At 35.8% G+C, this 27,928-nt stretch overlaps 4 protein-coding genes across 8 annotated transcripts; 3 read left to right on the forward strand and 1 right to left on the reverse strand.

The window, feature by feature from the left end:
* Positions 1-60: 60 nt before the first annotated feature.
* Positions 61-3,747, forward strand: LOC126688307 (uncharacterized). Of its 2 annotated transcripts, none has more exons than XM_050382959.2 (8): positions 61-145; positions 285-533; positions 650-2,268; positions 2,375-2,644; positions 2,721-2,801; positions 2,896-2,998; positions 3,083-3,149; positions 3,291-3,747. In XM_050382959.2, the coding sequence occupies exons 1-8, from the start codon at positions 76-78 to the stop codon at positions 3,343-3,345; spliced, it is 2,514 nt and encodes an 837-aa protein (XP_050238916.1). In that variant the 5' UTR covers positions 61-75; the 3' UTR covers positions 3,346-3,747. The 2 variants fall into 2 exon arrangements, with proteins under 2 accessions (XP_050238916.1, XP_055962232.1); XM_056106257.1 differs by having other exon boundaries at positions 3,089-3,149.
* A 400-nt stretch (positions 3,748-4,147) lies between these two features.
* On the reverse strand, positions 4,148-6,398 carry LOC126688309 (U1 small nuclear ribonucleoprotein C). The gene is made up of 6 exons (XM_050382961.2): positions 6,113-6,398; positions 5,961-6,003; positions 5,833-5,874; positions 5,507-5,750; positions 4,866-5,132; positions 4,148-4,477 (listed from the first exon to the last, which is right to left on the reverse strand). The coding sequence occupies exons 1-5, from the start codon at positions 6,118-6,120 to the stop codon at positions 4,879-4,881; spliced, it is 591 nt and encodes a 196-aa protein (XP_050238918.1). The 5' UTR covers positions 6,121-6,398; the 3' UTR covers positions 4,148-4,477; positions 4,866-4,878.
* A 7,510-nt stretch (positions 6,399-13,908) lies between these two features.
* LOC126685672 (uncharacterized) lies at positions 13,909-16,957 on the forward strand. Of its 4 annotated transcripts, none has more exons than XM_056106417.1 (9): positions 13,909-14,004; positions 14,096-14,212; positions 14,295-14,356; positions 14,446-14,682; positions 14,777-14,947; positions 15,096-15,145; positions 15,507-15,667; positions 16,302-16,339; positions 16,487-16,957. In XM_056106417.1, exons 1-8 carry the CDS (start codon positions 13,986-13,988, stop codon positions 16,322-16,324), a joined length of 840 nt encoding a protein of 279 aa, XP_055962392.1. In that variant the 5' UTR covers positions 13,909-13,985; the 3' UTR covers positions 16,325-16,339; positions 16,487-16,957. The 4 variants fall into 4 exon arrangements, with proteins under 4 accessions (XP_055962392.1, XP_050235544.1, XP_055962393.1 ...); XM_050379587.2 differs by having other exon boundaries at positions 15,507-15,639; XM_056106418.1 differs by having other exon boundaries at positions 16,418-16,507.
* A 6,144-nt stretch (positions 16,958-23,101) lies between these two features.
* Positions 23,102-27,696, forward strand: LOC126687315 (RNA-binding protein BRN1). Its single transcript, XM_050381848.2, has 9 exons — positions 23,102-23,526; positions 23,662-23,744; positions 24,888-24,939; positions 25,124-25,249; positions 25,341-25,420; positions 26,153-26,332; positions 26,556-26,895; positions 26,987-27,130; positions 27,250-27,696. The coding sequence occupies exons 1-9, from the start codon at positions 23,334-23,336 to the stop codon at positions 27,375-27,377; spliced, it is 1,326 nt and encodes a 441-aa protein (XP_050237805.1). The 5' UTR covers positions 23,102-23,333; the 3' UTR covers positions 27,378-27,696.
* The last annotated feature ends 232 nt before the right edge of the window (positions 27,697-27,928 follow it).

Raw genomic sequence — 27,928 nt, forward strand, 5'->3', positions numbered from 1 at the left:
TGGCTGCAAATTACAGTTCAAAAACTCGGTGATTCGGTCATTTATAGTTTAGAAAATATAAACGCTTAATCTACCATGGATGATTACAGCAACGACAGCACTGATACCCAAGTCCTCTATTTCCACTCTCAGTCACCGCCACCTGGTATGAGCTTCTTTTCTTTTATCATTTCTTTTGATCACAAACCCTTGAATTTTGGGTTTAATTTGCTATTTTATGGTGTTTTAAGAGAGTGAAGTTTTGTTTGTTTTTTGAAATTAATTATTGGTTTTTGATTTTACAGAATTAGGTTATGAAAAGATGAATGGTACTGATCAAATGGTGGAAGATACTGAACCCTTGGACGATGCCGTTTCACTCGATGATTCCTCCGATGGAACACCACTGGTGACCCTTGATTTTGACTCCCAGGTAGTGGAGGATTCTGAATGTGCAGAGGACGGTCTCCGGCCGCTCGAAATAACCGAGTATGACAAGGAAGTTGTCCTCGACAGTGAAGATGAAGGGAACTCTGTGCAACAGTGTGGCACAGGTTAGTAGTGTTGCAATAATTAATAATTTTATCTGCGAAAATTTTGGGTTGTTTTGCATTAATTTTTCTATCATTTTATGACTAATGTATGATGTTTGATGAACTGGGGATTGAAGAAGCTTTGATTGTTGATGAAAGTCCGAATGTGGGAAGGGATTATTCTCGGAAGGTAGCTCGTGATCAGGAGTTTACAGAGTTGAATTACACTGGCTCTCAAGAACCTAGAGAGTCTTCTCAAGCTAATGCGCTTGAGTTTGTCGATAACTACCTTTTACTTAACAATGTAGACTCTTTTCGGGGGACTACACCTATAAATATTGTCAGGAAGAAAGTGTCTCCTGTCTCGAGAATTAAGGGCTGTCAAAGTTTGGCTAAACAACTTAAAACCAGGTCTTCAGGTGGGGAAAACGGAGCTTTTAATTGGGTTGATAATGATTATTGCGGAGGAATTGATTTCCTGAGTAAGAAAGTGGCAGTTTCACCCAGTTTAGATTTAAGGCCTGCAGTTGACAGCAGAAAAGAGATGAGCAGATATAACCTAGCATCTGAATTGAATGTTGAGAATGACTCTGTCAAAAACTCGAATGAAGTGTTGAACAAAATCCAATTGGGGAAGGATTCAGATGCTTATAGCATTGAAGAAAGTGCATCACATGTTTTTGATGTTGGTTTTGGTACTCAAATGGCAGCTGAAGCTATGGCAGCCTTATCACATAGTTGCAATTGTACTAATAATGTTTGTGAATGTTTTCAGAACCCTTCACAAGGTGTGGCAAAGAGTGAAATTGGTTTAAAAAACTCTTGCCTTCAGAAGGGTATGTTTTCTGATTTGGAAGACATCAAAGAAATGTCAAAGCAAAGAGAGAGTTATGCTTATGCCAATTCATCTTGGGGATACTCTAGTTATCTAGAGTTAGATACTGAATTTGAAATACCAACAAAAAGAAAAAGGAGCAATATTTCGGCTAAGAGGTTGAATAATGAATTTTCAGCAGGAATACCTGTCAACAAAATAAAGGAAGATGTTACAGGAAAATTGAACAAAAAGGAAGGTGAAGCTGGTTCAGTTAAGTTAGGGGAAACTATCAATGATACTGTGAAGAGCGGTATAATTACATACAAAAGAAAGAAACGTTCTCTGTGTGCTAAACCATCACAAGTCTTGAGTGGTAGAGGAAATTGTACAAAAGGGGAGTCATTTGCTCAGTGGAAGACGGGAAGCGAAACTAAAAAAGAGTCAGATAGTCCAGCGAAAAGGAACAATGCTATTATGGAGGGAAGTTTAATTACGTACAAAAGAAAAAGAATTGTAAGAGTAGATAAAGTGTTGGATGCTGAAGGGAAGCTTACCAAATTGTGCTGCAATAGTCCTGATGTATTGAAAAACAATGAACAGACTCAACAACCCTGTAGCTTAGAGGTACCGTCCTTGGCGAATTCTTTAAATTACAATGGTTGGAGCTTCCGTAAAGGGAAAAGAATGCCTCGCAGGAGACGAATCCACTCAAATGGAGCTAATAACATGTCAACAAATGATGGAATAGAAGGTGAAGAAAAACCATGCTACGAAATTCTGCCCAAATCATCCCTTTCAAAAGAGCTTCTAAGACTAGGCATCCCAGATTCAAAACCCGGCTTGAAGTTCAAAGACTTGAGAAAGAAAATGAATACATCAGATGTGAAAGTTCTATTTAGCCAGCATTTGGATGATGATATCATCAGGCAGCAGAAGAAGGTTTTTCTTCTGTTATGTTTATAACTTAATATTGTTTTCCTATCCTTCTCATCAGTAGCATGATCACATAAAATTCATATACGTGTTCTCCATATATGTGTACCAGATCATAGCGCGGTTGGGCATTGCAATTGCATCATGTTCAATGGATGCTACACATTTCATAGCAGACCATTTTGTTCGAACAAGGAATATGTTGGAAGCTATTGCTCTTGGTAAACCAGTGGTGACTCATTTATGGCTTGAGAGCTGTGGGCAAGCAAGCTGCCTAATTGATGAGAAAAACTTTATCCTGAGAGATGCCAAGAAAGAAAAGAAACTTGGTTTCAGTATGGCAGCCTCACTGGCTCGTGCAACCCACCATTCTCTTCTGAAGGTGAGTACTACTTCATTTTCTTTTGATATCCACGGTATCATGTTGTTGGAATTATAAACATCCGATCCATTTGCAGGGTATGAGTGTCTTAATTACCCCTAATGTAAAACCCGATGAAGGTATGATTGCTAGCTTGGTTAAGGCAGTTCATGGCCAGGTATGCATATTGTCCTACCCTACCTTTTCAGATTAGAAGCTTCTGAAGTAACTATATCTATACTAATGGTCGTTTGTGAGAAATTGCTCTTCAGGTAATGGAAAATTGTCAAATGTCTGGCCAGAAAATCCCAGATGATTTATTGATCCTTTCATGTGAAGAAGATTATGCTTTGTGTGTGCCTTACATTGATAATGGTATAATAGAATAAAACTTGGTTCATATTAGTGAAAAGTATCTCTCAAATTTGTTAAGCTAATACGGACTAACCCGGCTTGCAGGAGCAGCTGTTTATAGTTCAGAGCTTCTGTTGAATGGCATAGTTATTCAGAAATTAGAATATGAAAGGTCAGGGTTGGCATAGTACCATAATCATAGTAGAGAATCTTATTAATTGACAAGTTTTTTAAGCCTGCCAAATGGGTTGTTCTCTTTCGAAGATTTTTTCCGCTACTTTGCTGATGTTGCCTTTTGATGATTGATGGACAGGCATCGACTTTTCACAAATCAAGCTAAAAGAAACAAGCGCTCCAGCACAAGGTGAAGAAGATATGATCATTTGCTAGTCTTACACTTTTTGCTCAAAGTCGTATATATGCGTACCATGGGGAGACAAAGCAGGGGCTGTTTTTTTGTTGTAAAAAGCCATAGGATTAATGGTCACCAAGTTCTATGGTGATTAAAAGACCCTTTTGCAGACGAAATCATGTCAAACCCTGTCATTTTGTTGCTGAACAAACTGCAATATACTAATTAATTGTTCATAGTTCCTATCTCAGACAATGTCTCATATTGCTATACTTGCGCCAGACAGAAGTTTTGAAGTCATGAAGAACAAATATGGCTTCAAGCACAGAAGATTGTATGACGTCCAGAACTATTCAAGTTTTATTTGTTACTAGTTCTGGGGTTTCATATACATATTGGGCGAGTGGATCAGCCTGAATTTGAATTTGTTTACGAGCATGGCTGCCCTCTGCTACTAGTTTACGCCAGTTTCTCATGATGCTAGAAACAAATAGATCATGCGACTCCAGAACAGGTTTATTGATGCATAAGGTGAATGTATTTTAAAGTACCCACACCAGCATTATAGTTCCTACTAAAAGCGAGCCAGCCAAGATTATTAGGAAGTTTGTTCAACCATCCAGCATTGATTATATCATTAAATGGTATAAAAACAGTATTAGTAACTTGACCTCCATAAATTTGATAAGAAACTAAACCACAGGTATATTGCCATGTTACTAAAATATTAATACAAATGGTCTTTGAAAAAAGATTGGAATACACAAAATGATTAATAATTCTAGCAAAGAGACTCAAGTTTAAAGGCTAATAACAGATTTATCATCACCCAAAATCTATTGATGCAACATACCCACAATTACAATGCTGTCCTTGTATGCAATACACCATGGCATCACTTCGGTCAGAATGCATTAGCAGAGAATTTAATCCATCCAAATCAAATGACATTTAAGTTCGGGAAAAAAGCAAGTGCCTCCAGCTAAACCTCGATGTTTATTCTTTTTTTAACAGTATCTTAAGTTGTAAAAAGAATGACAGTTGCACACAAGATTAGCACCACATTGGAACAACTTTAATAGCACAAGATAGGATCTAATTCAGGGGCCGAAATGTTTATGTAGTTGATTTTGCTTTCTTCTCAATGCCTGTAACAAAAGGAAATTGTTAAAGAGGGCATACACAAACCATTCAGCAAGGAAATTATTATAAAAGGGACATTTAAACTAGGATCCAGTGACGTAGAAGTTCTGCAAACACAACTTTCCATTGTACATAAATTCACACCAAAAAAAAAGCTGTCTACTACACAGAAATTCACCATAGATAATCCATTTCTATGAAAACAAAAACTCATTTCTTAATGCTTTCAATACTATAGACATTACCAAAAGGACACGTCCAAATGCTTTAAGTTTCATTATCCTAGAAATAATCAGCATATCAGTACTTATCAGTCATCACATGATCCCAAATACATGTAAAAGGTTTCTTTTATGAGTTCCTTTCTTCATTAGAAACAATGGCAAAGCATACCAATTTGAACAGATCAATGATTAGACTCAGGAGCTTGGTTGTTATTGAAGCTATCATAGCCTCCACTTGAGGGTGGTGTTGGATTAGGTTGATAATTAGGAGCCATGGAGGGGGCACCACTAGAAGGAGGTAGCGCTGTTGTACTTCCAGGAGCAGATGACGGGGGCATCATCATAGGAGGCCTTGGAAGACCATTAAGTTGACCAGGTAAGGAAGGAGTGCCCGGTGGTGCCATCATAGGTGGCATGCCTGGAGCAGAGAAATAACCTACCAACAGGTGAAGAAAATAAATATCACATAATTCCCTCTAACAGAGTAGATCACTATATGATGCGTCACATTAAAGCGACAAATAATAATTTATGATAATGAAAGCAATTAAAAAGTGAATTATCAACTACTGAAATTTCACACATAAATATAAATATGAAGCAATTAAATTGCTAATTTATCAACTACTGAATAGTAAAGCCTACAGAAATATAGTTCCATATAACTAAATAACATTAACCCTCTAATTTTCATTTCAAAAGAAAGAAATTACTTTGTTGATAAAATGCCAGTGCAAAACACATAACAGATAGCAGGACAAAGATTCATTTCTATTAAAGAAATAGAGACTCGTGATGTATAATTTCTACCCGGGGGACCTGGAGGTCGAGGCAGGACAAGAGGCGGCCTAAACCCGGCCATCATCTGCGGATTCCCTGCCATAGGCATCATAGGTGTTGGTAGAACAGGAAGACGCGGCCGTGCCAGAAGATGCTGATTATAAGCAGCTCCAACTTGCTGAAATGCTGCACCGAGATGTTCCTTTATTCTTTGATCAATCAGACTTTGAGTCTGCTGCTCTTCAAACTGCTGATAATAATTTCTCACATTTGCCTAAATAAAACCACAAAAATCAAATTCAAGCTTCTCAAACAACATTAAAAACACACTAAATTTTTGTAGCAATGAACTGTACCTTGTGCTTGTAACCAGCATTGTGTTGCTTTCTAACAGAGGGCTAAAATTATAAACACACAAAAATATAATCATCAGAAACGTATTGCACTAAAACACAACCAAATTAATAGACAAAATTACGCTTACAGAATCGTGAGTCAAGTAAGTGTCGCAGTAATCACAGTAATACCTACAAATTAATCAAATTATGAAATGTTTAGAGAAAATAAATAAATAAGCAAGAGTAATCAGAATTAATAATAACTAATGTGAATTTCAACGAACGTTAATTTCTGTACCTCGGCATGGCTGGTGTCAAAACCCTAAAATTATGCTAGCGATGAAAATAACGACCAAAATAATGAGGCAAAAGGAAAAGGAAACTTGAACAGTAGAGGTGAATCTGCTGTTGTAGGTGTTATGAAAACAAACACGGCGGAGAAATGAGGTGGCCGGGATCGGCTATCGGCGAGCAGAGAACTGCAGGTTTCTGAAGGGGTTTAGAGTGAGAGCTATCGACGGTTTCGCTTTTGTTTTTAGTTTAGGGGTGTGTTTGGCAAACATAATTAAAACGACGCTGCATCGCTGAATTATAATGAGACAGAAATTTAAACAGCTCCTAAATTTATAATGAGCAATTGATAATAGAACCTGGCAAAAAAAATTGATAATAGAATAAAAATAGGGTGTTTCCATAAAAAAAAAGCTGTTACTAGTTAATTATTGATGGATACCGAATCCTACTGTAAGTATAATGGAGCCGAGTTGCAGGAGATCCACTCTCAGGCGACACTGGACTCCCCCTGAAGACCGAAAGATATGAAGGAGATGCCGAATCTCTAAGATTCGGTAACACGCTAATAAAGACCGAATCCCGCGTGATCCGCCGAAAGCGCTTTGAGTCCGGGATTCGTGTAAACGACTAAATATGGAAATCTTGTCCTATTTGGACACAAACACTACATATGGAAGGATAAGCTCTACTTTAGGAAGATAAGACTATTTAGGAAGACGTTCCTAAATAGGACTCTTATCAGATTAAGGTAGATCCCGACAAATCAGGAGAATCTCTACGATACGGCCGAATCCCTACAAAGTAGGATTCACCTGCCTAATACAACTCTACTAGGTATATTCGACTACTATAAAAGCAGCACGAGGTATGCCTAGAATCACAATTACATTCATATACTCAAAACGCTGCTCAAAGCTCTAAACTGACTTTAGCATCGGAGAGTTAATCGGACAACCACCGTCCGGTTAACTTCTACCCTGTTTTGCAGGTTCACTCACCGGTTCAGAAGGCAGACTCCATCAATTGGCGCCGTCTGTGGGAAAAGCTTAACTAAACTTCAAAAGAAGGAGCTTTTCTGAACTCAAATACAAATCTCATTGAAGAAGATGACTTCTGAAAGAGTAAACCTGAAAGACAAACAACCAATGGACCCAAAAAGCACTCCGGAGATAATCAACGTGACGGAAGACGGGCTTCACAACTCCGGGGAAAAAAGCAACACCGGAGGGCCCTCTTTCTCAACACCCCAGTACCAAACTAATCCAATAAGGGGAAGCATCCCAATTGCTTTCAACCTAGGCACTGAAGAACAAGCACCAAACGCAGCAGCACAAGACTCACACAACGAAATGCTGAAGAAAATACTGGAATCTGTACAGGCAAATCTTGACAGATTGGCTAGCGAAGCCAAAAGAACAAACGACAGGCACGAAGAAACTATGAAAATCCTAAGAGAAAACTTCAGCCCTACAGCTCCCAGAAGAAGAGAAAGAACAGAAAATGCAAACCCAGGCCGACGAGAGGCAAGGGCAGAAAACAATAAAAGCAAGGAACCCCGAACCAGAGGAAACGGAGAAAGAAACGAAGCAAGAAACCAGCGAGAAAATAGAACCAGCGACGAGGAAAGTCCGAACAGAGACAAATCCAACGAAGAATCACCAGAGACACCCAGAAATGAGCACAACCAGGAGGACGCCAGGAGCGGTCTGAATTCAAAGAGAGACGAACGAAGGGAGAAGGAAAAAGAAGACGCCCCGCCAAAGAGTAAGCGACATGAAAGAGATGCAGGGAAAGAGCAAACTAAGAAAAAGCACCAAGAAGGAGAGGGCGAATCGTCAGAGACACCCCAAAAAAGCAAAGCCACATATGTGGTGGAAGAAGATTTGGAAGAAAAGATCGCCAAAGCGCTCAAAAAACTAAAATCTGAAGAATTGGATATAGACGACCTCAGGCTGAAAGGATCACCCCTCTCGCCCGAGATCATGGAGGAAACTATCCCGCACAGCATGAAGTTGCCGATCCTTCCAATCTTCAATGGGGAAGGAGACCCCCGAGACCATACTTCTAGGTTCACAGCGACCATGGGGCTACTCAGCGTATCAGACGCCATTCTTTGCAGGGTTTTCCCCACCACACTCACGGGCACGGCCCAGAGATGGTATAACAAGTTAAAACCAGGATCGATCAAAAGCTTCGCTTCGCTCTCAACGGAGTTCCTTAATAGATATCTCACAAACATCCCAGCTAAAACCACTACGAGTATCCTGAGAGCCTGCATCCAAGAAGAAGGAGAAACCCTGCGAAGCTACATCGAACGATTCAACAAGCAAGCTATGAAGATAGACAACCTGAACGTCGACATGGCGACAGAAGCATTGCGAGAAGGGACGCGATTCGGAAAGCTGGTGGACAAGTTGCTAGTCAATAAACCCACAACTTTCTCGAACCTAATGGGCATAGCCCAGAAATACTTCGAGTTAGACGAAGGGCGAAGGGCGATTCGCGGTAAGGAAGCAAAAGGAAAAGAATCGAAAGAGAGATCCAGAGAAAAAACCGAGTCCAAACCTGATGATAGGAGAGGAAGACCCGAAGAAAGCAGACGATTCGCCCCCCAAACAAGATATGAATCGAGATACGATCCCAGAGATGACGAGAATAACTTCACTCCGCTAAACACCAGCCGAACTAATGTCCTCATGTGGATCAAAGAAAACGTCAAAAACGTGGTATGGCCACCAAAGATGAAAGCGGAGATAAGAGACACTAGAAAGTACTGCAAATTTCACGACGATTACGGACATGAAACGGATACCTGCAGGGACTTGAAGGTCGAAATCGAAAGAATGATCGACACAGGCGAGCTGAGGAAATTTGTGGCCCGAAAAGAGAAGAGCAATGACAAGGGAGAAAAAAGAAACAGAGAAGACAAGCCGAAAGAAAAGGAAGACGAACGCCCATCCAAAATTCTGGGAACCATACACATGATTAATGGTGGAGGGCATAGCAGCTCCACGATCAGGAGGAAGCAGAGGAAGGAAGTAATGAACATACGAGAAACTCACATGCCGCCAGTGATCTTCGATGTAGAAGACTATGAACACGTCAAAGCACCCCACAACGATGCTTTGGTAGTAACTACTATCATTGAAAATTGGAACATGGAGCGGATCCTAATCGACGAAGGAAGCGCGGTAAACCTGATGACAAACGCAGCATACAAAATGCTGGGAGGAACAGCGTCAAGGCTACGCCGAGTCCCAATCCCACTATCAGGACTCGGCGGCCCCTCCATCACTCCACTAGGAGCAGTCACCTTGGAAGTAATAATCGGCCCAGAAAGAGGAATAAATAAGAAAATCATGTCACTATTTAACATAGTGGACATGGAACTGACATACAATGCCATCCTAGGAAGGCCTTTCCTCCATGATTCGGCAGCAGTAACCAGCATAAGAGCGTTGGCAATGAAAGTACCAACCGAAAAGGGAGTAGTGACGCTGAGAGGAGACCAAGGAATAGCCAAGAAGTGCTATGACGAGTCAGTGGTGGATCTCCAAGAAAAAAAGACCGAAAAGAAGGAAGAATAGGAACGAAAAATGACCCATCATCGGTAACGACTTTCCGTCTTACCAGATGGCGTCAAATCTATCTTTAATATTTTGTATGCCATCTTTTTATCAATAAAAATTCAATTTTGCTACCATCTGATTAGCCAGACGAACCAATAAAGAAATAAAAATCAAGAACAGCCACGAATGGCTAAATCAAAGACGAAAGAAGAAAATAAATTAAAGATCAAATTCAAGAAAAGCAAAAAGCCAAGAAAACGAGTTTAAATTAACTCAAGGCAAAATCGCCGAACTAGGCAAATCGCCACAAAAGGCTAAAAATGAGTTTAAATTAACTCAGAAAAGGCAAATCGCCAAAAAAGAGTTTAGATTAACTCGAAACAAAAACAAAAAAGAGTTTAGATTAACTCTATAAAAAGCAACGCCAAGAACAGGGTTTAGAATAACCCTCGAGGCAAGACAAGTACATAAAAATAAAGCGAAAGCACATTTCGAAGAAACACGAAGAAAATATATTCATAAATTGTGAATTACAAAAGCAAAATTAATACATCAGCAAATACAATCGAAAGGAAAACTACTAGACGCGGTCTTTAGACATCTTGACGAGGAGATCACGGGCGATGGCCTGGGGATCCAACCCGTTAACCCCAGAAAGATCAATATTAGGATTCTGCTCCAGAAGCTTCTTCCCAATTGCAAGGCGATACTCGCTTATCAGAGCAGAGTAAAAAGCCTTCGTATCTAGCAGACGGATGTGAAGACCTTCAACCTCCGATCTAAGACTGTCCCTCTCCCCACCAACAAGGGAATTGATCCGAATGAGCTCCTCAATCTCTTGAGTCAAGTCATCGGTCTTTTTCTCAATCACTTTCACTTGGCGATCATTAATCGCATCCTGCGCCTTGAGCTGCGCCAGAAGGGAATCATGCTCTTCCAAAGAGGCCTTCAATTTTGCCCTTTCAGACTCGGAAGTCGCCAAAAGAGCAGACAGACGCTCGACCTCCTCCTCGGCACACTGTCGGCGGTCGTTCAATACCAGAACAGATTGAAGAGCCTACACACACCAGAAATAAACAAATAAGAAAACAACTGAATACAAAAAACATATTATACTCAAGAAAGAAAGCACTTACAGAGAAACCATGAAAACAAGCCAGATCGGAAAGCTCCTGACCCGGCCTACCACAGAACCACGTGACATCATCAGGAATCGCCAAAGTCCGGATATATTCCGCTAGCACTCTCGGATTCAGCAAGCTGGCAGGATCCTGACCCTCGACCCATTGAACCAAGTCTGGAGCAGAAGAAGAGCTTCCAGGAAAACTCTCCCTCGTTGGAGAATCATCGCCAACTCGACGTCTTTTTCTAGACGAAGAATCCGGGTCTCGACCTAGAGAAATCTCTCCCGAATCAGCAACAACAGGCCCCTCTGAGGCCACACCCCCAACTCCCCCCGAGATGATAGATGATGCTAGAGGGGGAAGTGGCGACGGGACCGCCTCGTCACCTACTGGAACAGCCGAGTCATCACCATCATCATCATTTATAACAATAACCTCAGGCAACGCTATCTCGGCGGGAGCTAGGGGGATATCAACAGGAGCCCCATCCACGACAATGTCGCCAAGAATAATGTTGGCGATAGGAACGTCAGGACCACCCATCGGAACGTCCAAATCTACTTGAAATTCGGAAAGGAAATCGTCAGAAGAAGAAGACATCCTACAAAAGAAACATTAAAAAGAACTTAAGCAAATTAATATACCTTGAACAAAAGAGTAGCAAAGATCTGCCAAGCCTCGAGGAGGATCCTCCAAAGGAAACCATCGACTCCGAAGATGACTATTAACCAAGACATCTAAAATGGGACGCGACACAATACTACAGGAAGATATGTCAAAAGCAAGTTTTGACTCGGATAAACTTAAAGGAGACGGACAGCTCCGAACCTGATGAGAAGAAAAACCGTCCGAAAAATGAAGAAAAGCAAATTTATGGTAAACAATAAAGAAACGCCTTCGCCAGCGACTGGTTAGGCAAGGAAGATAAATACGAGACCGCCCTTCCCTGCCAAGGGCGAAAACGAAGCAACCATCACACTTCCTAAAATCTACAAAATGATATAACACTTTGAGAGAAGGGGCACAACCCCGGAGCCTACATGCCTCCGAAAAGGCGAGCACTACTTTAATCGTACCAGGGTAAAGTTGCCCCAGAGCAACCTTTAAATCCCTACACACTTCTACTAAAAATAAATCTAAAGGAAACCTAAGACCATCAGCAAATTGCTCTTCGAAGAGAACCGCCCTACAAGAAGACCCTGGAGAATCGGACGCAGCCATATCGGCACCGGGTAATATCACCCTATAATCAAAAGGAAAGCTATACTTAAAATAGATATCTAAGACTTCATCCCTACGAAGCTTTGATCGGGTAAAAGCCATAGCAGCGCATGCATCTTCCACTCGACTAAGAGGCATCCTAGAATAGGAAATCACAAACATAAACACAGAATAAGGATCAAACAAAAAATATATTGAAGAACACGTTGAAGAACACATCGAAGAACACCAAGTACAGAAGGAATTTCCAGAATATAAATTATGGAGAATATACAAAGAAGAAAGCCATATTAACATCCAAACGACGAAAGAAAACATACCTGAAAAATCTGGAGAAAACAAGTCACGAAGAATCAAATAATCAAACGAAGAACGAAAAGGAAATAGCTACAAGAAATGAGAGTAAATTCGAAAAGCAAAGTAAGAGGGAAAAGAAGAAATGCGAAGAGATTAAATACAAAACGCTTTTGAATCATTAACCGTTGAATCATTAAATGCCGACACGTGGCAACACAGAATCTTACTAAAGAAGAAACGTCACCCACAAACATATGGAACGACTCGCCCGGAATACAAAACGACTCGCCCGTATAAAATAACTCAGCTCCAAAAGAGCTAAAATCCGCTAAGGCATAAATGCCAAACTACTTCAGCTCACTTGCGGGGGGGCTAATGATGGATACCGAATCCTACTGTAAGTATAATGGAGCCGAGTTGCAGGAGATCCACTCTCAGGCGACACCGGACTCCCCCTGAAGACCGAAAGATATGAAGGAGATGCCGAATCTCTAAGATTCGGTAACACGCTAATAAAGACCGAATCCCGCGTGATCCGCCGAAAGCGCTTTGAGTCCGGGATTCGGGTAAACGACTAAATATGGAAATCTTGTCCTATTTGGACACAAACACTACATATGGAAGGATAAGCTCTACTTTAGGAAGATAAGACTATTTAGGAAGACGTTCCTAAATAGGACTCTTATCAGATTAAGGTAGATCCCGACAAATCAGGAGAATCTCTACGATACGGCCGAATCCCTACAAAGTAGGATTCACCTGCCTAATACAACTCTACTAGGTATATTCGACTACTATAAAAGCAGCACGAGGTATGCCTAGAATCACAATTACATTCATATACTCAAAACGCTGCTCAAAGCTCTAAACTGACTTTAGCATCGGAGAGTTAATCGGACAACCACCGTCCGGTTAACTTCTACCCTGTTTTGCAGGTTCACTCACCGGTTCAGAAGGCAGACTCCATCAATTATAAAAAGAAAATAATTGATAAATTTAATTAACTAATTTAAAATTTAATTGATAAAAATAAAAATATTAATTATTGATCATTTGGAGAATAAGTTGGTATGAAAAATTTATCATCGTCTTTTAAATTTTATTTAGAAACTACTGTAACTTTTTTAAAATTATATTTCATATTTAACCATTTAAATATTTTTATTTATATTTAATATTTATCTATAACAATATTGTATTATAAAAAAAACACCAAAAACTTAAGAAAAAACATTAAAAATATATTGTCGGAATCTGGTGACCGGTTGCCGAATTTTTTCCGGAAAAATATCAAACCGATGGTGGTCAATAAGCAGTCAACATGTGATCTACATGCCGTCAACACGTGATATGTTCACCGTCCATTTTGTGAACTACTAGTATTTATGTTTTGTTTTTAAGAAAAATATATTTGTATTTTTTTTTTGATGTTTTTCAATGTGTTTTGGTGTATTATTGTGTTTTCTTTTATGTATTTTTTAATTAAATAATTTTAAAATTTTCTTTTTTTTTTCCGGATTGTTATGAAAAATTCTTGATTAATTTAAAAAATCAGCTTGGAAATTAAAAATAAAAAAATACGGCGCCAATTGCGAACTTAACAAAAAGTACACTATGCCATCTCACTTTCTCCACAGTAGGGATTGGGCAATGAAATCATAAGATCATGACGGAAAGCAATTCAGGTTTCAGATATTTACTCGTCTTCCCTCTTTTATATTATTCCCCAATTAAAATAACTGAATTCCGATGCTGAACTCAAATTTTTGATTACAGAACCAGAAAAGGTAAGCAAAAAGCAAGAATGGGCAACCTCATCATCCAAAATATTTTACCATTTCGCCACCAGCGGCGCCTCCGTCGCTGTCGCCACCGGCTTCACTCATCCTTTAGGTAAAAAAATCTTTGATCTTCATCGGGATGTGGTCATGACTGCCTTCAATTTTATTGTACTTGTATGCAATTTGTGTGACAGATGTCCTGAAAGTTCGGCTGCAAATGCAACTTGTGGGGCAGAGAGGTCCTTTAATTGGAATGGTAGGGGAACCTTTGTGGTTGTTAATTTTGGTTATTTGGTCAATTTTGATTAGATTTTTAAGGTTATCATGTTGGGTGATGATATACAGGGAGGTTTGTTTGTTCAAGTATTGAAAAATGAGGGACCAAAGGCATTGTACTCAGGATTGACTCCTTCATTGATAAGGTCATTAATTTACGGAGGCCTTCGTTTAGGGCTATATGAACCGTCGAAATATGCTTGTGATTTGGCTTTTGGATCCACTAATTTATTGGTTAAGATTGCATCTGGAGCAATTTCTGGTGCATTTGCTACTGCTGTCACTAACCCTGTTGAAGTTCTCAAGGTATTCGATTATCTTATGCATTCTTGAGATTTTTTTTTTGTTAATTTTTATTTATGTTTTGAATGTTTCTTATTGCCTTTTTGTTGTGTATCAGGTTAGACTGCAGATGAACATAAATAGGAAGCAAGTTGGACCAGTTGCGGAACTGCGTAAAATTATCTCTGAGGAGGGAGTATGGGCTCTATGGAAGGGAGTTGGCCCTGCTACTGTTAGAGCTGCTGCTTTAACTGCGTCACAATTGGCAACTTATGATGAAACCAAGCGGGTCTCTTTTTCACTCTGAATATCCCCCAAGTAATTTCCATGTTTTCTTAGTTGTTGATTTCCAATTCTGCAGTCTAATATGTTCATCTGTTTCTATGTTTCTTTTCATTGTACTTTTCTGTTAAAGTTTCAACTTTCAATTGGTGCAGGTTCTAATTAGGTGGACTCCTATGGAAGAAGGATTTTATCTGCATCTAGTGTATGGCCCCTTACTTGTAGTCATCTTTTACAAACACTCCAATATTGTAATGATAGTGCATCTAAGTTTTTGTTAGGAATTTAGCCAAATTGAATCGTCCAATTTGGATAAAAAGAACTGCAATTGTTCAATCCATTTACTGGACATTTTAGTTTGATAGCTTACTGAAGCACGGAAATTTTTGATATTCCATGTCATGATAAATATAGATGCCATTGGTACACATCGTATGTGCCCCTGATGCTCTACCCAACTTGTAGAATTAGTTTTGTTTGGCACATTTATTTACAAGAGCACATGAAAGTGATTTTCTTCTTTAATTCATGTTAGTGTTAACTGGATGTTTGTTTGTCCTATTCAGATCAAGTACAATAGCGGGCACAGTTAGTACGCTTATAACTGCACCAGTGGATATGATTAAAACCCGTCTCATGCTTCAACGAGAATCTAAAAAAGCTGGAGGCTATAAGAATGGGTTTCATTGTGCATATCAGGCATCAAATCCCCTCTCTCTATTTATGTGTGTGTGTGTGTAAATTCCCCCATTTTGATCATCTGACTTCCATTTTTTATCATCAAAATTTTCTTATTCTTTGTAGTATCTATGTCAAATTAGTTAGTTACGTCGAAGGTAATGGGAGTTCCTGAAAACTTGTAGATATTATTGATATCTAAAATAGATAATTGAGATAGATGTGACACTCAACATTAATATACAACTGGAAACTGTACAAGATTTTCATTCATCTTAAGCTGAAATGTCAAGTTTGTATTCAAATAGTTGCTTGGATATTTGTCTATCTGCTGTAATCAGGATATCTCTGTTCTCTATGTTCGTCCTGTTGTTGTTGTGGCTTAAAGATTAGGGCTTTCTCTCACAAGAGATGTTGTATTAACATGTGTGCATGTTTATTTCTACATGTCACTTTGTTGGGCTTTCTGATATGACTAAATATCATTGTGGAAATTAAAAGTACATGAGCTGATGCTGCTATAAAATTTCGCAGTAGCTTTTTGATTTCTTACAACTGTGAACTTGTTCTTCGTCTGTCAGCTTTTTTATTTCTTATTATGGTGTCTGTATACGAAAGTTGTGACATTTGAATGTTAGGAGTATATAATAATTGTCTGATTTATTTTGAAAATTTGGTTTCAGGTTATGATTACAGAAAGCCCTAGGGCACTTTATAAGGGGTGAGTTCCTACTGAGTCCTTTATACCCAACCAGGACTTAGACTTATAGTTTCCTGAGGCATGTTTATTGTTGTGCAGTCTCGGAAGTTGTGTGGTGAATCGATCTTTTCGGATTATTAGAGTGTTAATTTTTTAAATTATTGCCAGGGGTTTTGCAATTTTTGCGAGATTGGGTCCTCAAACTACGATCACATTTATACTGTGCGAGAAGCTAAGGAAGCTTGCTGGATTGAATGCCATCTAATGGTGGAGCTAATGCATTCATGATCCCACAATTTTTTTTTGAGGAAGATCACACAATATTTCACTGTATGTTGTTTTGAAGTTTCAAAGTGCTGTCCTCACTCCCAACTATTCCGGAATGGGGGAACATTTTAGTTAGTTCTTACAGCACATAAGAAGTCATACGGCTGTTTGATGTAGCAGAGATTACAATAAAACGATAAAATACCGACGGACTGTTGAGCCATGCTATCCCCATCACTATTCTAATAAGATAAGGTCCACTTATCTGATGGAGTTGTGGTATGATTCATCATACGCAATGTTGCATTCTTTTTCTCACTGTATTTGTATTTTGTAATGGTAATTCGTCTATTTATTCGTTTTTTCTTCAAATTTGAGCATTAAGCTTTTTTTTTTGTAGTTTGTATTATGGGGAATCATCGGCCCAGTGAAGCATCCTTTGATTAAAAAGTGTAGGTACAACTAATTCTAATTTGACATTAAGAATGCTCACATTTCAAGATGTCACTCAGTAAGGTTTCTATTGTCGGCTCGTTTTTTCAGTAGGGGTGTTTAGAAACGAGGCCGGTTTTTTGGTTTAGTTCAATTAAATTTTAATGTAAATTGAATCTGAACCTGAAAAATTGACCGAGCCAACTGGTTTTTGGTTTGAAAAGGGACTAATTCCTTTGGCTCGATTTTGAGAAAAAATATTCTGGTTTGTTTAGGTTTGGTTTAAACTAAATGCACATTTCTATTTGTCAGCTTCTCTCCTGTCCTGTCCTATTCCTGATTTATATCTTCAGACCGTGGTGCTTGCCTAATCTTTATGTCTATGTTAAATCACAGGTAGATTTGTTAAGGCACTGGATATCTGGTCTGTCCATGTGTACCATATTTGGATACTTAATTTATTACTGATTTTAGTTTGAATCTAAATCCGCATTAAAATTGTTTTCACATACGGAAATAGAAAAAAATTCTTAAATTTTAATAAAGATCTAAAAAGTTAAAGTAAACCTGTATAAATTCAATTAATGGCCGAGTTTAAATAAAAATTTATGTCCGAGCTAAATTCGGATTAAAATTAATTTAAATATGAAAGAGTTATGTTTGACTTATCTGAATTCGATCAAATCCAACTAAGCTCAGGTCTACTCACATCTGTTCTTTAAGAAAAAACATTATAATATGAATATGTCTCTTCCAACTCATTGGAGTTTGACAAAAATTGAAAAGGGTCCTTTTCTCATTTATATGACCTAATTCTACATTTGTAGTAATTTTTTCAAAATGAGTCATGGACCAAAATGGCCACAAAACAAGAAATTCTATTATTTTCTTTCTGGCCAATTGTATTTCTAGGCAAGAATAGGCCAAGCCAATATGATCAATTTCAATTAAAAACTCTGAAACATGCATACATCAAATCCAATTATGGCTCCTTTGACTTAAATGGTAGTCCAAAAGGGTGAAGCATAAGCATAGACAAAGTATAGGGACCCATTTTAAGTTAAATTGCTGGTTACTGCTGGCAGCCAATCAGCAAATTAAATGCTCCAGATAGATTCTAAATTGATCACCCTTTTTGCTTCTCTTTTTAAGATTTAGTATTTACCTTTTTTATGAATTTTGGTTGGAGCAAGATGAATAATTGGAATTTTGGATTGGTTCAATTGACAAAATCTTTTTTGGAATGTTCATTACGTAATTGGAAACAAATTCAAGATGGTGAAATTTGTAGCTTTGGGAATCAAAAATAGTGACACTTCAATTTATCTAATCTTTTTTTTATGTATAGTTGAGTGGAACCCGCATATATTTTTTATTCTATTATGTAAAATGGACATCTATTCTTGGTTATTGAGAGAAATGCTACCTAAATTTTGTACACTATTTTACACATTACTAAGGCACACGGAGAATTTTAAAATTTAATAAATTTATAAAATGTGAAATTTATAGATTTGTGAATTCTACTATTTAGATTGAATATAAATAGAATTCATAAATTTATAAAAATATTTTTAAAACAAATAAAGTTTAAAACAATTTATCACTCATAAAAAGTGATATATGCTCATATATTAAATTTGGACAGGTTCGAATCACAGTTAGCGAATTTGATTCTTTCAAATAAGATTATAAATTCGGAATGAATTATGTTCGAGCACAATCATTATTGTTCAAATTTGATTTATATATTAAAATTATATGGAATCGAGTCGAATTTCTTTTAGTTCTATAGAAAAATTAACTAAATATGTGAGGTCAATTACACGTGAAAAAATGTCTAATATTATAAATTTGGATTGAAAGCGGACTTATGCAAAAATAAATATCTAAATTTGATTTAAATAGCTCGAGCATGAGTGAACTTGATGAATTCATGATCTAATGATCAACTAAACTGTTGATATGGTAAGAAATTCAAAAATTATACTCCATCTATAGTCTATCCATAATCAACTTGTTCGACTTATTATATATTTTCGAAATCTAGTTTGTGTAGTTAAAATTATACTCCATTACTGAAAGCACTCTTGTTTAATGATTTATCAGTTCATGATTTCATTGTTAGATAGTGACTCAAATAATTCATAAAATGTATATAAAATTATTTCAATATTAAAATTATCACTTATTGTCGATCAAAAGCTTAATTAATTTTATTTAATTTATTAAAATTAATTCAATTAATAATATGTATTTAGTTAGTCATCTTTTAATTTAGAAACATGAAAATACATTTATTATTAAAAAGAAAAAATAGTCAAATTAATTGTGAACCAAACCGGAAAATTTGTCATATGTGAATGAGGTAAACTAGCCGATTTTAATTAATGTTGCTAGAAAAGGTTTCAAAATATCACCTATCATTCAAAATCGGCTAGTTTAGTTCATTCACGAATGACAAAAATTTTAATTTAATTCGCGAATGGTTAGTAAATATTTCAAATGTTGTATTGGAATTGACCCTATTTTTATTATATTGTGTTTAATAATGATGTTGCAAAATAAAATGATAAAACATGAAGACATGGAGTGGAAAAAGTCATAAAAGAGAAGAGCAAGTTGCAAATCACAACGGCGACGCAAAGCATTACTCAGCGCTTGGCGGGACAGTCTGGCATTCTTATCTTTAGTCCTTCTATTTGATCATAAACTACCGTTATAACCTTCGTTTTCTAATTACATTAATACCCCTTTAGTCCCCCAAAATAACGGATCCGATGTGTTTTTTTTTTGCTGAAAATGACGCGCCCAACCATTCTGCTCAACAACTTCTCCCTTTCCGTGCAAGTTTTTCATTTTTAAACTAATCACTCCAGACAGCAAAATAATAAAAACCAGTCTATTTTTAGTACTTTTAATGATTAAATTAATAAAATTAAGCCAATTATATTTAATATACTTGCTTTATTCCAACATAATAATCTACTTTCTTTCCTTTTTATCTAATTTTAACAAAATATAATTCTTAAAGTTAATTTTTTTATTATTTTTATTTAAAATTCACAATGAACTATATAAAAATTGATTGTTAAAATTTATAACATTAATTATATTTTTTTAATTAAGTGATAGTAAGACTGCTGCAACTCTATTGCGACAATCGGTAATAAACTAAGCTTTCAAAAAATTAAATATTTCCATGTTCTTATTCTAACCAAATAATTAATATTTCATAATTTTATCCCGACTTTAAATGATTAACTGCAATTTTGATCCAATTTTGTTAATTATTTATTTGACATACATTTTAGTTATAGATTTTAAAAAATTACATATACATATTTTAAAAAAATTAATTTATTTTTCGTAATTTTATACATTTAATCTTTAAAATTATTTTCTTAACAAATCATGGAATGTATTAGTTAAATAATTATTAAACTAAATTAGAATTGACAATAATTTTAAATCAAAAAAAAATAGTGATACTGATTTTTTTGTTAGATTTATTTATAAAAAATTATTGGAGTTAAATTTATTCACAATTGCATTTATAAGTATTTTAGATTATAAGCACGTCTTTGCTTAGACTCTTAACATTAACATGGAAAATTAAAGTGAAAATAGAAATTAGTAGTAAGAACTTTGTATGTATGAGAGTTAATTGTATGGACCGTTTTTGGAAAAGGGGGGCATATGGTTTGTTTATGAGAAGTAAATTCAAAAAGGAAGGAGGGAAAAAGCGTGTTCTGATGTAGAAGAAACAAATATAAGAAATGTCTTTATCAATGGAATGAAAACTATATAGTATAATGCAACAAATTTCATGTTGGTCACTTTAATTGTTTGCATCAAAAGATTTAATTGGATAAATCTACGAGCCATGCATGCTGTCTCTCAAAATTCAAATTATGATGTGATGCATTTAGAAAAATCTAAGAGACATGCAGTCTGCCATAAAAATTCATCAACTTTATACGTTTTTTCATTTTAATCATACTGATTTAAAATAATTATTTTTATATATCAACTATCAATCTTTTCAAACTGACACATCGGATAAAAATTCAGTGAAAATCGTTGACGTGTCATTATCTAGTTTGTTCTAACATGTCACTATTTGTTTGTCAATTCATAGATTTTCACTGAATTTTCACCAAGTGTATCGATTTGAAAAAAAATTGGTAGTTGATGTATGAGATTAATAACGATTTTATAAACGACGTGATTAAAATGATAAAAACGTGTAAAATTGATAAATTTTTACGATATAACTATTTTTTTACATGAGCATTCAATATAGAAATTCTATAATATTTTATTTTTTAAAATATAAGCATATTTTTAATAAATTAGTTACAATTATTATTTTTATTTTTACTATAAAGGTATAAGGAGTGAGTAATATTATATAACTCTCATTTTTAACACATTCTTTTTAACACAACTGACGTGACAATAAAAAAATGAATGGATTAAAAATTAATTTTCGAGATATATACTTTTGGACAGTGATGAAGCCAAATTTTAAATTATTCGTGCCTCACCAAAAATCATATCACAAATAATTAACATCATTTCATCATTAAAATTTCTAATGTAAAATACAACTGATAGTAAAAAAAAATTCAAAATCAATAAATTATCTCTTTTTCTAAGAGGCAATTGTATCTTACGAGTCTTCATTTTCTAAAACTATTGTAAGATATCTTCATTGTCAATAAAGATAATTGTTTTTTGTATAACATATTACACAATCATTCATGAATTGATTTGCCATTTTTAATGTTAGCCCAATTTTTATTTTTTACTTTCAATTATAGCTATTTGTCCAAATTTAAATATGGCATTTATTACTTCATATTGTTCCAATTTATATTTTTATCAAAATAACTTTCAAAAACGAGCAATACGAGAGGTTTATTTAAAATGGTTTTTACTCAAATTTAAATAAATGGCTACAATTGAAAGTAAAATTTAATTAATAGACTAAAATTGAAGATTTTTTAAAGATGAGACAAACGAAAAAAATAAAAAATTGGGGTATTTTTTAGTAATTATACCTATAATTTAATATAGTAAATTTTATATAAGTGTGATCTTAGGTGCGGGTGTACACTTGTGCGAAACGAGTAAAGAAATTAAATAAAAAAAACTGAAACTGATTGTTATGATTTTTTCAGTTGGTTTACATTTTGATTTTAAAAAATAAAAAAACTCAAATTATAAATGTCCAAATACTAAAATGTGTAATACATTATTATTCAGTATGTATAGTTTGATTCATAAATTTAACACATTCATTTATTATTATTATTAAAATTTTCAAAAATGTAAATTGTTTTTGTATTTCAGTATAGTTAAAAATTAAAGCAAATTAAATTTTATCTTTTAATTTGGTTCAATTTTTAAATTTTTAATATTTGAAAAACCAATCAAATTTTGATATTTTACTATTTAATCGAACTATTTATAAAAACCTGTCTAACTTAGAAGAAAATTCAAATAACTTGCAAACTATCTTGAATATGTTAGACCCTTTTTTTTAATTATGTTTGCAGTATTGGTGATGTTTTGTAAAATATTGATTTTAATATAATTTGATATATGAAAGCTTTGTTTGATTTATTTAATAAATTTATAAATGATTTTAATTAATATTTTTTATATCTAAGGCTCAAGTCTAATATGGTCCAACCATGTATCCGTTTTTAATTTTGGAGGTGAATTAGACGAATGAAATTCTGTTAAATAAAACGGGATATATAAAGTTGATTAAAATGGTGAGTTATAAATTATTTTGGGTAGTTAATTATGTAATCAAAATAACTGAATCTGAAAAGTGTTCAGAAGTTCACTATTAAACTGAAGAAGTCATATCCAAACATAACCCAAACCTTTTTCAATCAAATTCCATTCCTTAACTCGTCCTGTACCCCTCACACTTGCCATGCAAACGCACTGCATGAGGGCTATTTCCGTCATTTCTCCCACAAATTTCCCCAAATGTACAGCCCCTTTTACTGCTGCTCACAACTGTCCTAAATAAAAACAGCTGTAAGGTCGTAGCCGTAATTCCGGGAAAGATCGAGCCCTTTTCTCTAAATAATTAAATAATTAATTAATGCATCGAAGATCCAACAAATTCATCCTCCAATTTCCCCCATCGACGACTTCTCGAGAACAAGAAAAACAAAAAAACATAAATCTAGAGAGAGAAACACGAATCTAGAGAGAGAAACACGCCAAACGAACCAGAAACGGGAAGTGCGTGTGTTTTGTGTGAAAAACAGAGAGTTCGAGAGGTGCATTAATGGCGGAGGATATAATAAAGGAGAAGAAATCTCCGACTAGCAGCAGCAGCAGTAATGAAGAGATTGTAAAGCTATTTGTCGGTCAAGTACCGAAGCATATGACCGAAGCTCAGCTTCTGTCCATGTTTAAAGAGTTTTCTCTCGTCGACGAGGTCAACATCATTAAGGATAAAACCACGCGCGCCTCGAGAGGTTTTTCTTCTCTTTCACATTCCTAATATTTGTTCTAATCTCGCATTTTGTGATTTGATTTGTGTGATTTGCTGTTTGTACTTCGCGAATTGTGTTTTTTAACCCTAATTTTGTGTAGTTTTTGTTGCTTTATAGGCTGTTGTTTTGTGATTTGTCCATCCAGGCAAGAAGCAGATAAGGCTGTTGATGCTTGCCATAACAAGAAAACTTTGCCCGGGGTTAGTTTTATAATCTTCACTTGTTTGTTTTCCGCATTGTGAATATTTTTTGATTTCGGCTTTGTTTTTACTGTCTAGTTGCTGATCTCTGCATGTTTTTTAACTGTAGTTAGTGGTAATGTATGGAGAATTGACTGGATAGGTCAATTGATTTACTGCATTGTTTGATATGCTACTGCATTTTAGTTTAACACATGCTAATTGCATTTCTTGTCAATTTAGTGGTCGTGAAGTTGAAAATTTGAGATGATTTATTGCTGATTGCTTCTAGAAAATTGCAAGGCAACAACATTTGTAGGGATCATGATTTTTAGTTTCTTATCAAGGTTAGTTTATGGTGAGATTCTCTGATAGAATCTAGTGGTTGCAATGGCAACTGTTCTAATCAGGGAGTGATGTAAAAGATGACGTTGATCCAAAAAGATTTGGGTGTAACTTCTCGTTAAAAATAAATGTAGATTTTTTTTATTTTCCAGAAATGCAGTTTGAAGATCAATACGCGGTATACTTTCTCATTTGCATGGGGAATAGTTATGATGAAATTGTAGAATTAGATGTTTGGAAAAGAAATTATAGAATTGGTTGAACCATGTCTAACCTGGGTTTTAATGATAATGATGCCTAATGGAGACTGTTCTTTCTCAATTTCTTTAACATTTACAATGGAAGCTTTTTGGGCCTTGCTTTGGTGGTCCGGTAAGGAAGGTTTAGGTAGATGTTAGAAGATCAAATTGTGTCCCATCCTCTTGCATGAAGAGACCAAAATAAAAAAAAGTAAATAAAAGGGTCTACTATCGATTTGCATAAATCATGGTTACTCGCATGTTATGTCCACAACTATTTATTTTGTGCACTTTTATGCAGCTTTTTTACTTTGCTGACTTAGGGATTCAGTAAATGAAGGAGCTCTATATGAGCCAATCTTATGGTTGCCACTGTGGGCTAATTGTTTATGCCATTCCCTATTTTTTTTCCTCAACAAGCTTAGAGAAAACTTTCAATCCACTCGATTGAATTGGCCAATCATTCATATATAAATGCTTGGATCAATGCTCAGTTATTTTTCTTACTGTATACTATGTGATGCATCAATTTCATTGTCTCTCTAATTGAAATGCACCTTATTCTTTTTGTTCAATTCAGGCATCTAGTCCGTTGCAAGTGAAATATGCAGATGGCGAATTGGAAAGGCTAGGTGTAATATAATTTCATTGTTTGTTTATGTGATTGTGCTTAAGATGATTGCTCTAAACGGCTACAGCCAGTATTCTCATTTCTCACAATATGCTTCTTTTTATTCAGTTTTTCAATATTTCCTTTTTATTATTTTTATGCTTATGTGCTTTTCTAAATGACATTACATTTTCCTTGTGATCCAGAACACAAACTGTTTGTTGGTATGCTTCCAAAAAATGTTTCTGAAGCTGAATTATCTGATTTATTCTCTACTTATGGGACTGTAAAGGACTTGCAAATTCTTAGAGGCTCGCAGCAAACGAGCAAAGGTGATTATGAACTATCAAGTTGTTTTATAGTTTATTCTTCCCATTGCATGATAGCCCGATTTTTCATTAATATTGACTAATTACTTGGTAGGCTGTGCTTTTTTGAAGTATGAGACAAAAGATCAAGCCCTTGCTGCTCTGGAGGCCATCAATGGGAAGCATAAAATGGAGGTCTGCTTTTTTATGTGTTTTTAGGTCCTAAAAACTTTGTCTTTGCAAAACATCTAAGGGATTTTGTAATTGACCCTGGTGACTTTTTTCTAGAGTATCTTATGCATTGACTGTGGTTGTTTCTTGATTGATTTGATGTAACAATTGCATGCTAACTGCAGTTGTTTGTGGAGATGTTATATATGTCTTAGTAATATATTTTAAGCAAGATCAGTTAGAGGTGGCAGGAAATGCAACTGTATTATAAGTGTTAGAAATCAACTAGCTGCAGTCTGTACTGAAGCTTAGGTAATTACTTTATCAGGTAGGTGTCAACTTAACAACTTTGATCCCGAATTAGTTAGGAACACATGGGAATATGTTAATTTTTTTTAAATGCTGGTTAAGTTTTTCTTAAAATCTCTTCATTGGACTATGCTAGCATTTTGACCAAGAGTAGGTGAAATGGGCAGAAGCAAGAAAAAGTACTTATTATCACAATTGTTTCGGTTCATCAAACATCCTAATATTGTAGTTAATGACATGCAATATTTTGTGTTGATTACCGGGCATTGAAACAAGTGGTGCATATACGACCAAACCTTTTTTGTTGTTTTTACTTCCTAGCATCAACTAGATATATTGTTTAATATAGTTTATATATTATTTACACTTATAACTAGAGGATTGGCATTATTATGCTGTAATAGTTGCAGTAACTTATACTGTAATTTTTATCTTTGATTCTACCAGGGTTCAAGTGTGCCTTTGGTTGTGAAATGGGCAGACACAGAGAAGGAGAGGCAGGCTCGGAGGGCTCAGAAAGCACACTCTCAGGCTTCTAATATGCCAAATGCTGATTCACAACACCCTTCATTGTTTGGAGCCTTGCCGATGGGGTATGTTCCCCCTTATAATGGATATGGATATCAGGTCAGTGTTATTGCTACTGCAGCTGCCTATGTGTCAGCAAATAGTTTGACTGATAAAATGCTTAAAAAAGTTTTGGACTAGACAGCAGATCTTTTTTAAACTGCTGTCCCACACCCCTTTGGCTATTGCAGCTTGATTACTTATTTCCTTCTTCTTATGTTTAGTCAAATCTTCTTCCAAATCAAAGTGGAATCAGATGGTGGTTATGATGTTGTCCTTGCAGGCTCCTGGAACGTATGGAATCATGCCATACCGCTTACCACCTTTACAGAGTCAACCTGCTTATCATGGTGTTATTCCTCAGGGGAATGCATTGCGTGGAGGAATTAGACCTGATCTTGCCTCTAATATGGGCCCTAGAAATTATGCGATGCCTCCTGTAAGTTACGTTGGCTCTGCTTATCATGCGGTACCAGGTGCCCAGTATCCAGTGGCATATCCTGGAGGAATGATGAGTCACCGGCCTTTAAACAGTTCACCTGGTGCATTATCACCCACGATTTCAAGCAGTAATTCTGCAACCGCTTCCGGTGTCAGTTCAAGTTCTGTAGGTCAATTAGAAGGTTTGTTATCTGTATCTCCAAGTTTTGTATTTTGCTAATTATTTTTCGCTGTGGTGGCACTATGTTAACTCTTCTATTTTCTTCAACTTAGGTCCGCCTGGTGCTAACTTATTCATTTATCACATACCTCAAGATTATGGTGACCAAGAGCTTGCAAATGCTTTTCAACCATATGGCAAAGTCTTGAGTTCGAAAGTCTTCGTTGACAAAGCAACTGGGGTTAGCAAATGTTTCGGTATGCATTTGTTCTTAGTTATTTTTGAATCTATTATTTTATTTTACTGCATCAGATTTAAAAATGGAATGCAGTAACTTTTGAATCCATTATATTCCTATAATATGCTTTATTTGCAGGATTTGTTAGTTACGATTCAGCAGCCGCAGCACAAACTGCAATTAATATGATGAATGGATGCCAATTAGGTGGTAAGAAATTGAAAGTTCAGCTTAAGAGAGACAATAAACAAAGTAAACCATATTGATCAGAAGGTTAGTGATGGAAGCACGCAGATTTCAATGTGATATGCGGTCGCATTCAACCTGGATTAAAGGGAGTGACTGCGGTATCTACATTTGGGATGGATGGATAATCTATGCTCATGTGCTTTGTCCCACCTGTGTAATTGCTTCAAGGGATCATAAATTCCTGAAACTTGTAATTCATGGTGCATCATGCACCCATACGATTTGTAATTTATGTACCATGAAAGTTCTTTTAGAGAGCATTTATTCATTTATTGATTCTTCCTCAGAGAACCTCTGTTTACATAATGTGGCTGAAAGATCCATTCAGTTTGTGTCCCTTTATTCTTATTGTTTTGCAGTTGGGTGATATTTTTAAGCAAAAAACTTGAATTTTTTGTTTCTTCAACCAAACTGTTTTGTGCTCAAAATTATTGAGTGCCTGTTCATTTTGTTTATACCAAAGGCGTGAAGTCATTATGTATTTTTCCAGTCATTTATATGTTGAGTGGAGAGTATGATGGAGGTTTTAATTTAAGTTTCATTATAGTCTTTGGTCAGTCACTCCATT

This window comes from Mercurialis annua, linkage group LG6 (assembly GCF_937616625.2).
Source record: "Mercurialis annua linkage group LG6, ddMerAnnu1.2, whole genome shotgun sequence".
NCBI lineage: Eukaryota > Viridiplantae > Streptophyta > Magnoliopsida > Malpighiales > Euphorbiaceae > Mercurialis > Mercurialis annua.